Raw genomic sequence first — 9,342 nt, 5'->3', positions numbered from 1 at the left:
AAGAGAGATGGGTAAGAGGAAACAAACAAACGGCGGTTGCTTTTCAAATAGAATCATAGAATCATAGAATGCTTTGGGTTGGAAGGGACCTTGAGAGATCATCGAGCCCAACCCCCCTGCAATAGTTTATTGGATTTTTGCAAAGCGTTTATTCAAACCTCTTTCTGCTCCTTGGGGAAAAAAGGGGAAAGAAAGGAGAATTTGTGACTCGAGCAACGTGATTTGCTTTGGATGCTTTACTGGGGTTTGCTTCCTCTGGCTCCAAAATGTGGCCGGCTCTGGAGGGATGCCTGCCAGCCGCTGTGTGCAGGTAGGGCACATGGCAAATGGGGCACATGGCAAATTGGGCTCCGAAGGACACGGCATCCATTTGACGCTGCTGAGGAAACTCGGTGACCGAGGAGGGAGCGTAATTGCTCAGCGAAACACAAGCTGTTGCCATCATGAGATACATCAAAGCGGCCACCAATTTTCCCCAAAGCGCAGAGTACATTTTAAAATCAGGCAAGCTAGTCGTGCCTTACAAAGGCCAGCGACTCTCACGTTGGTTTATCTTGTTGTTAGGATAAATATTTTCCAAAAAAACCCCGGCTAGGCGCTGCGGGCAGCGCGGCTCAGGCCGCTGCTCCAGCGCCGGCAGCACCTGCTGCGCCTCCCCGGCAGCACCGGCTGGCTCGGGCCCGGCATGAGGCGGCGCCGGGGCCCGCTGCAGGGGGCCGGGCCGGGGGCGGGGAGCGCCCCGGGTGCGGCCCCCGCACCCTGCTCGGCGGCGGCGGCGGCTCCGGCCCTCCCGGGCGGCACGTGGTGCGGGCGGGGCGGCGGCGGCGGCCGGGAGGAAGGGAAGCGGCGGCGGCGGCGGCGGGTGAGTCTCCCCTCGGGCGCGGGGCGGGCAGGGGCCTGCCGGCATTGCCCTTCCCCTCTGCTCTCGCCCTCGGCGGCGCCGCGGCCTGCGTGGCGGCGGCCGCCGCGGCCCTGCCGCTTCCCCTGGCGGGTGCCGCTGCCCAGGCCGCCGGGGCGGGGGCGAGGCGCCGGGGGCTGCGCCTGAGCCGGCGGCCGGTGCGGCCCGGCCCGGGGGCCCGGCTGGGGGCTGCCCTGGGGCGCGGCGTTGCTTGGGCCCGCTCGGTCGGTGCGGGAGAGGGTGAAGCAGGCGCACGGCAGCGGGGCCCGGCTGCGTCTTCCTCTGAGGGGCTGTAAGTCAGGCTCCTGTCTTCCTGGGACCGCTGGAAGGTGGTCGGGGCTGTCGTGTGCGTTACCCCGCCCGGGCAGCGGCCTCGCAGGCCAGCCGGGCGCTGGCAGGCGGCGGAATGCTGGCGTGTGGCGCCCGCTGCCTGGGGAAGAAGGCCGAGGCCACCTGCTTTTAGAAGAAAATAAAAGGAGTTATGCTTTCTGGTCGCTATCAACTGGGACTAGGTAATAGATCAGGCGATCCTGTCAGTGTATGTAAGTACGTGGAGGGAGGGGTGCAAAGAAGATGGAGCCAGGCTCTTTTTAGTGGTGCCCAGTGCCAGGACGGGAGGCAGCGGGCACAGACTGAAACGCAGGGGGGGTCCCTCTGAACATCAGGAGGCACCAGACATGGCGTGAGCATGCCTGAGCACTGGCACAGGTTGTCCAGAGAGGCTGCGGAGTCTCTGTCCTCGGAATCATTCAAAAGCCACCTGGACATGGTCCTGGGTAAGTGGCTCCAGGTGGCCCTGTTTGAGCAGGGGGTTGGACCAGGTGACCTTCAGCGGTCCCTTCCCGCCTCAGCTGTTCTGTGATAACAAGCTCATGAGTCAGTGAAACCGTAGCGCACGTTAAATTGGCATTACCTTAAAGACGACAAATAACTTGCTGTTTGTAACATCCGTTACAGTGAACACAGAACTGGTTGATACGCTGTAAAGAAACAAAGCCGCTTTGCTACAAAGTTCTAACTTTATATTAATACAAGTTAAATGAGTTTTGAACCATAAAACAGAGCAACAGAAGTTTTGTGCTGTAATTCCCATGCTTCTGTGTGGTATTTTCAAACTCCGATCCAGGGACATGCCACAGGCTACATAACAAGTGCAGTAAAAACTCCAGTGAGATGGTTTGTCAGTCATACAACAAATCCTGAAGTCCTGTTTTCTATGTGTTCCATTTTGTGCCGTGAAGTCTGGGTGAATTTTGGGAAAAATGGTTGAAACAGTTGAAGTTGATAAAATTAGAGAGAGCTATTATCTTGAAAAAAAAATTGCACAGGTAATGCAATAAACATTATTTCAGGGTAGTGAAAAAGACCATTATCATAGGAAGTGTTTGTACGTTTAAAAATTACGCTTTTAAAACAATGTGACCTTGTTTTTTGAATTCTTTTATTTTTTGAGCAGGTATCTCTTAATCAGCTAAAATGGTTTTAAAGAAGAAGAAGGAAATTGAGGTAGATGCATTCTTTCTTGATCATCAGCAGCTTGAAAAACTTCAGAGTAAGTGGGGTGTTTTTTTCTGATCTAATGTGTAATTTCTTTGTTAGTAGAATGCGTTTGGGTAGCTACTTTTTTTTTTTCTTGTTTTATTTCTGGTGTTTTTGTTTTGTGGGTTTTAGGTGTGTTTGCTCTTTTGTGGTTTTTATTTTATAATGACAATGACTTCTTACCTTGGCAGAGGTAAAAGAATACTTTAGAGCGCTGTGTCTTTGGTTTGAAAGCTCTTTGCTTTGTTTTATTATTGGTGAGAAGGTGATAGAAGGTCCTACTTGTGATCCTGCTTACAGGGCTATTTCAGTGCTACCTGAAGTACTGGCCTTAATATGTGGGATAACACTGAATTTCAAAGAATCGCAGAATGGTTGAGGTTGGAAGGGATCTCTGGAGATCATCTTGAGTGTATTTTCCCAGTCTTTGCATTTTCTGTCATTAATTTGATTTAAAGATACTGTACAAATGCTCTTTTATTTTGTTGGGTTTTTTTTTTAATTCGATAAACTTTAAGTGATCTTTACTTTAAAAAAAAAAACAAAACCAAAAACGAGTAATACAAGATTTGTATACTAAAGTTACCATGAGGTGCTCCTTGCCTTCTAGTCAGCACTGGTGAGGCCACACCTGGAGTGCTACATCCAGTTCCGGGCTCCCCAGTACAAGAGATACGGACATACTGGAGAGAGTCCAGCAAAGGGTCGCTAAGATAATGAAGGGTCTGGAGCATCCCTCCTATGAGGAAGGGCTGAGAGAGCTGGGACTCTTCAGCCTGGTGAAGAGAAGGCTTCGGGGGGATCTTATCAATTGTCAAGTGTAAAAAATACCTGAAAGGAGGGCGTAAAAACGACAGAGCCTGGGTATTTTCTGTGTTGAACAGTGATGGGACAGGAGGTGATGGCACAAACTGAAACACAAGAGGTTCCCGCTGAACATCAGGAAACACTTTTTTTAATGTGAGGGTGGCTGAGCGCTGGCACCGGTTTCCCAGGGAAGTTGGGGAGTCTCCATCCTTGGAGGTATTTGAAAGCCATCTGGCCATGGTCCTGGGCAGCCTGCTCCAGGTAAGCAGTGGGGTTGGACCGGTTGACCTCCAGAGGTCCCTTCCAACTTCAGCCACACTGTGATTTTTGTGAAACTGGTCTTCATACTGCACATGAGGCCTACTGCTACGTTGCAGTGAACTTGTATTTTTTTTCATTTGTTAGAAAAAAAATTGGTGTTAAGATGTTGTAAGGTGACTTACGGGCACCAGTAGGTTTACTGGAACAGGAAGAAAACCCTAAGAATTAAGCAGTGCTTTCTTATAGAATATGTATTGTTTATACTGTTTATTGTGATTCCTTTCTAAAAAGAGACTCTTCTTCCAAATGTAGGGTTTTCAAAGCCTGAAGAGCAAAACCTGGCATCTCTGCTTCTGCACTGTGCACAGCTGAGCAATGGCATCCAGCAGATCCAGAGTATTAAACAAGTAAGACTTCACAATTGTTAGTGTGGTTTTTGGTAGCTGATGGTGTGTCATGTGCACAGTTAATGGGAAATACAGTTCTAAAATAAGCTCTGTAATGTTTTAAACATTTCTGGAAGCAGGTAAAAAGCAGTTGTACTGCTGCACGTGCATTAGGTAGAAAGTAGTTCTAGTACTTAAATTAGCAAGGGCTACAGTTACTGAAAAATGATGGAAGGCAAGTGTTTCCTATTTTCTATGTATGTATTTTTTATATGGGAGATGTTCTTGGAACTTTATTCAACGTGAAACTCAACAGGATATGGTAAAGAGAGGACAGTTTTGCACCATATACTTGGATGAGGGAGTTCTGCCTCTGTTAATGATGAGGGTGTATCCAGAGGTTTTTGTTGATCTTGTGTTTTGTCGATTATAGATTATGCCATTGGTAAGGAAGATGGATCAAAACTCTGCACGTGATCCCATGGTTAAAGCTTGTTTGGATATTTTGGGAGAGACATATTTTTCACTGGCTGCGAAGAATCCCTTGAAAAAAGTATTAGCAAGGTAAAAAACTGAATAGTAGCCTTTATTTATTTTTTTTTTTTCCACGTTCTCCTTACCTAACAGCCAGTAATCTGTCATGCACCACAAATTGCTGTAGTTTATTTACTGAAAATTTGTGATACTAATAGTGAGTATGTATTGTTTTTCTTTCCTGCTTAGTTAAAAATCTTAATTATAAATAATACAATATATCACTGGATAAATAACTTAAAAGTGAAGTATTATTTTGATCTGTTTCATTACTGGAAAGACAACATAGTGTGTAATTAACACTTTTTGAATTTTAAAATCCAGTATTAGAGTAGAAATTTTTAAAATACTTCTGTTAAAAAAAACCCTCAACTCTGACAATGTAAGGAGAAGGCTATTCAGAGGAATCATAACTAAACTGTGGTTTCTTGTGCCTATTTTTATTGCAATTACATTTTTCTGTTGCAAAATTACTGTTGTATTTCTTTAGTGAATTTATTACAGCCTTAACATTTTTAAGATCCAGTGCTTAGCTGTCTTCATTTCTATGTCCGAAAACACTTGTTGTCCCACTGAGAGAAGCAGGGCTTCCATCCTGTATTTGATTGCATGCCAGAGCTTTACACCCCTTTGACAGGTTTTCTAGTTGCAAAATTAGAACGTGTGTGTTTATTTTAAAACAGAGTATGTTTTCACACAAGCAGCAACATCTATCTATTATTGGAGTATTATCGGACATTGACTTTAGTCAAGTGGGTATTTAACACCTCAGTGTAACCTAACTGATCGTGCTGTTTCTTACTGTTACAGTTCACTAAATAGTCTTCCTGAAGAATTTATGACATTAGCTGTACAAAGCTTTGTATGCTGCCTTAGGGAAGAACTGAAAACCACAGACATATATTTGTACAGAAAAGTATTGGACAACCTTGCTTCCTGTATGGAGGACTTCAGCTTAGGTATGATGACACTGAATATATTGTCTTCTAGTTTAACTTGCTCAACATTGGTTTGCATCTTGGTGTGGCACCCAATAGTAACGCTTACATCTTTATCTATGTAAAATAGATAGTATTGGCTAGTATTCACTAGTTAAAATGTATTTTCTTTCCTCTAGGTAGAGCAAGTATTAAAAACCTGTTTGAAGAAGGTAAAGTTGTATTTATATCATAAAGTAAGTTTCACTGTAGATTGTTGAGGGGAGGGTTGTGTATGAAGAAGTAACATGAGGTATAAAGATCTATCAGATGCGATTTCCTCCTGGTTAATTTTTAATAACTAGTACCCTCACATGGTACTTTTTCTGTCAAAGGCTTTCCTTTTTTTTTGTACCTTAAATTTCCAGGGGTCAATCTTGCTTTGCTGAGCAGCCCTAGATATAAATCTGAAAAGGTGCCACTGTATGATTCTTAAAGGGCTGGGGGAGTTGATGCTACTGTATGTGAAGTATTCTATGTCTTCTGCCTCATGGTGAAGTTGGATGTGCTAACACTGGGCTGTTGACAGCCAGTCTTGGCTATAGCAAGCCTAGGCCTGCTGTGGCAAGAATTTTGTTTGGCAATAATTTGGCAGAAGTCTGATCTGCTGGTAATATGGGATATCTTGACATATTGTGCCCTCAGCATGCAGATAATGTTCACAGCTTCCTGTGGACCTTTTTATTGCTGCTCTGGCTTTAGCTCTTGGTAATTTCAGCTTTTCATTGAAGAACCAGAACTCTCAATACCTGACAGGATTAGGTGAAGTGCGTTGGAAACTCTCGTTTTGTACCAGGTTGTCGCAAAACAGCTTGAGGTTTTGCTTTAGCATCACATCTTTGGATCTCCACTGTAATTTTGGTTTAATTTGTTTACGGAGTGGAAGAAACACTATTACATGGATAACTGTTAATTGTGTCTGGGTATGATGTGTGTGTGTGATTGCTTTGCTGGAATTCTTCTGTTCTATTTCTGTTTTAAATAAATTAATAACATAATTATTTTCACTAGTTCTTCAGTTTCTGCAGAAGTCGTTACTTGGCATACAGGAAGAAAACAGGTAAGTGAATTCAATATAAGCTCTATTTTAGCTGTTTTTATTTCACTCTTGCAAGATAATCTGGTATGATTTGGAATAATCACTTTGATAGCCATACATTGATGAAAGATGGGAATGTCATTTTACAATGATACATATTTTAAATAAAAATGGCTGATGAGTTTCTTTTGTGGCAATATGGTGATATAAAATACGAGAGGAAAGGAGGAAAATTAAAGGCAGTAATATTTAAGGCACTGATACCGTTAGAGCTACTACTTTTAAGGCAGGCCTTTGAGTTGTGGTTTCACTATCTGAATTGTGACTGAACACTGTAATTAATAGATGTACTTATTAAAATTCAGGTAAAGTAACACACTTCCACTCTCCATGAGTGTTTAATTCAGTATTGATATTCTGTTTAGTCTGTCACAGTAGTCATCATTTAATATCTTGACATTTTCTAGCAATGCGTAAAGTGAAGCCTCTTCACTGTGGTCTCTCATCATGTATCCAGAGGAGAAGGGTGCTTAATGGAGTGTTTTGTATATTAAAAGTTTACATGTTGTCTGTCTTCATGTTAGAAGAAAGTTGAATGATAGAAATATGCTTTGCACATGGAGGAGCTGCTTGAAAAATGAGAAAGGAGCAGCACTGTGTTCTGTTGGTCTTTTTGGAAAGTTTCTGGAAAAGTTCAGCTCCGCTCAGGCGGAATCAAATGAGTGAAAGTTTGTCACAGGAACCTGCAGAAACTGTAGTAGAATTTGTCATTATGTTTGTTAAGTTCATTTTAAAGCACTGCCATTGAGTCTGCTTCTTGTTTTCCTATAGTTATGTATCTGATCAACTCAAACAATAAATTAGTTTTTACTATTAATTCTATCTGAAGATGTCGGAATGTAGTTTTCTGGGGATGGTGAAGAATGGTTTTCACTTGCTTTTGTGTGTATGTCTGTCATTTTTCCACAGAAAGAATCATGGAAATCGTATTGTTCAGACTCAGTTGATGCACGATTTACTGATAGGCATTAAAGTTTCAATGATGCTTGTACAGAAATTACAAGACAATATCCAGGGCAGTCTTTGGAAATGCCATGAGTCTTTTGTTTGGCAAAGTATGTGTAGTTTACTGAAAAGCTCCACAAACTTCCTAATGGATGGTAAGTTTAATAACATTTAAAACCAGATATTTTTATTAAGTCAGTCATCTTGTCTTTGTAGTAAACACAACCTGTGTGTATGAAAAGTTAGTTAGCTTGAATGGAAATTGAACTGCTGAGATTAGTGGGAGTGGGAACAGTAGTAGGTCTTTTGGTGAGCTATATTTTGTAGATCGTAATTTTGGAGTGTACAGTTCAACTTGTCCTACTACAAAAAAACAAGGTAAATGCTGTTACTAATAATTTAGAAACTAAGAAGTACTTTTGAGACTCACCAAATGTCTATGTCTACCAAAAATTTATATATCTGTATGAATTATGCTGTCAGAACTAGTTATTGGTGCACTATAACTAATTATGTTTACTTCTTATGCAGGTATTTTTGTACAGTAGAATTTTATATATAAATGTCAATAGGCTCTGCCACAGTCCTTGTCTTATTGGGCAATTCTGTATTTTCTATCTGTTAAAAGGTATTAATAGTCCTATTACACTAGAGAATAAATTTGTTAATACTTGCTATCCAGGCAGACACTACAGATTTGTGATTATACAGCTACAAGTATTCTAGGACAATTCAATACCGTCTTTAGAATTTTGATACATAGTTCTAGCACGCAGTGTTTGCTGCACTCTGATGTAAAATGTCTTTCTCTGCCATGTAGCAACTCTCCTGCATACTGTTCAGACTACCTCAGGACTGGCTGTTATTCTGTTTATTAAAGCTATGTATGAGCCAGTTGAAGAATTACCCTCCTTGGTAAGTGTATTTCTTCACTAAAGACTGTGAAATGTCATAGTGTCATTAATCAGTGCTTCCAGTGTTGTTCAGAGGCTTTGCTGATACAGATAGCAGGACTTGCCAGCCTCTGTGTCACTCTCTTGCTGGAGTGTAAATCCTTTATTCTCTCTCTGTCGTATGAAATATTAAGACTAAGGTTTTGAATTTGAGAAAAACAACGTACAAGTAATCTCTTCAGATCTTCCAAGATTCTCGGTTATGCACAAAATCGCTCTTCTCCTGTGCTGAGATACTGTGATGGGTGCTATTTTGCTATTACAGGTCAGCGACTTGCTTCTCGGGTCAGTGAAACATGCGGGTGTGCCAGCGTGGTTTGTGCGGAACTGTGGCCCTCTGTGTACGGAAGAACTCCCTGACTCAGTCCTCCTCTTTCTTTGCCATGGAGCACTGGCTATGCTGGAATGGAAAAATGGCAGCATGGGTGAAAATGGAGAGAAACTATTACTAGATATCGCATCAGTCTTGTTGTCTTTGAGTTCAGAGTAAGCCTGCGTTTTGATTTGTATTGTTTCCTGTTTGGGAGGAAGGGATTGATCTTCTTGCTTGTATTTTTGCACGGCTCATATGGTCCCAGTGGAATATCTCTTTGATGTTTTCAGTGTAATGATACTAGTTTCTGCCACAGATGGTCATCTTTTTAATATATTCAGAATAACTCTAGGAGTTTGAAAAACATAACATCTTGATATTGCATAGATAGTTCTAAGTTACAATTTTCTCTTGCATGCTGAAATGAAATTTTGTTTTTCCCAACATAAGTGGGATTAGTTTACCAACTACCTGATGGTAAGGTGTGGCAGAATCAGTTGTTGCGTAGGCAGATAAACTTTAGTTTCAGGATATCGCCTCCTGTGCTTTTAAAAGTACAGAAGAAAACAAAGTGTGCCAATAAGTGGAATACTTGAAGTAAGATGAGTTTTAATTTTTTTTCTGGTTGCA

General features: G+C 42.2%; 1 protein-coding gene across 2 annotated transcripts in view; it reads left to right on the top strand.

Annotated features, from left to right (window-relative positions):
• The first annotated feature begins 2,374 nt into the window (after positions 1 to 2,374).
• Positions 2,375 to 9,342, top strand: part of THADA (THADA armadillo repeat containing) — a 169,685-nt gene continuing 162,717 nt past the window's right edge. For both annotated transcript variants that reach the window (XM_075707613.1, XM_075707614.1), the window contains exons 1-9: positions 2,375 to 2,450; positions 3,818 to 3,912; positions 4,325 to 4,455; positions 5,236 to 5,384; positions 5,543 to 5,575; positions 6,414 to 6,462; positions 7,411 to 7,601; positions 8,267 to 8,361; positions 8,665 to 8,885. In XM_075707613.1, the coding sequence (XP_075563728.1) occupies positions 2,375 to 2,450; positions 3,818 to 3,912; positions 4,325 to 4,455; positions 5,236 to 5,384; positions 5,543 to 5,575; positions 6,414 to 6,462; positions 7,411 to 7,601; positions 8,267 to 8,361; positions 8,665 to 8,885 (1,040 nt within the window). The remainder of the gene's footprint in view (positions 2,451 to 3,817; positions 3,913 to 4,324; positions 4,456 to 5,235; positions 5,385 to 5,542; positions 5,576 to 6,413; positions 6,463 to 7,410; positions 7,602 to 8,266; positions 8,362 to 8,664; positions 8,886 to 9,342) is intronic.

The sequence above is a fragment of the Pelecanus crispus genome, chromosome 3, assembly GCF_030463565.1.
Source record: "Pelecanus crispus isolate bPelCri1 chromosome 3, bPelCri1.pri, whole genome shotgun sequence".
Classification (NCBI taxonomy): Eukaryota; Metazoa; Chordata; class Aves; order Pelecaniformes; family Pelecanidae; genus Pelecanus; species Pelecanus crispus.
Note: the sequence above shows the minus strand (reverse complement) of the source record. Positions and strands in the feature narration are given on the sequence as shown.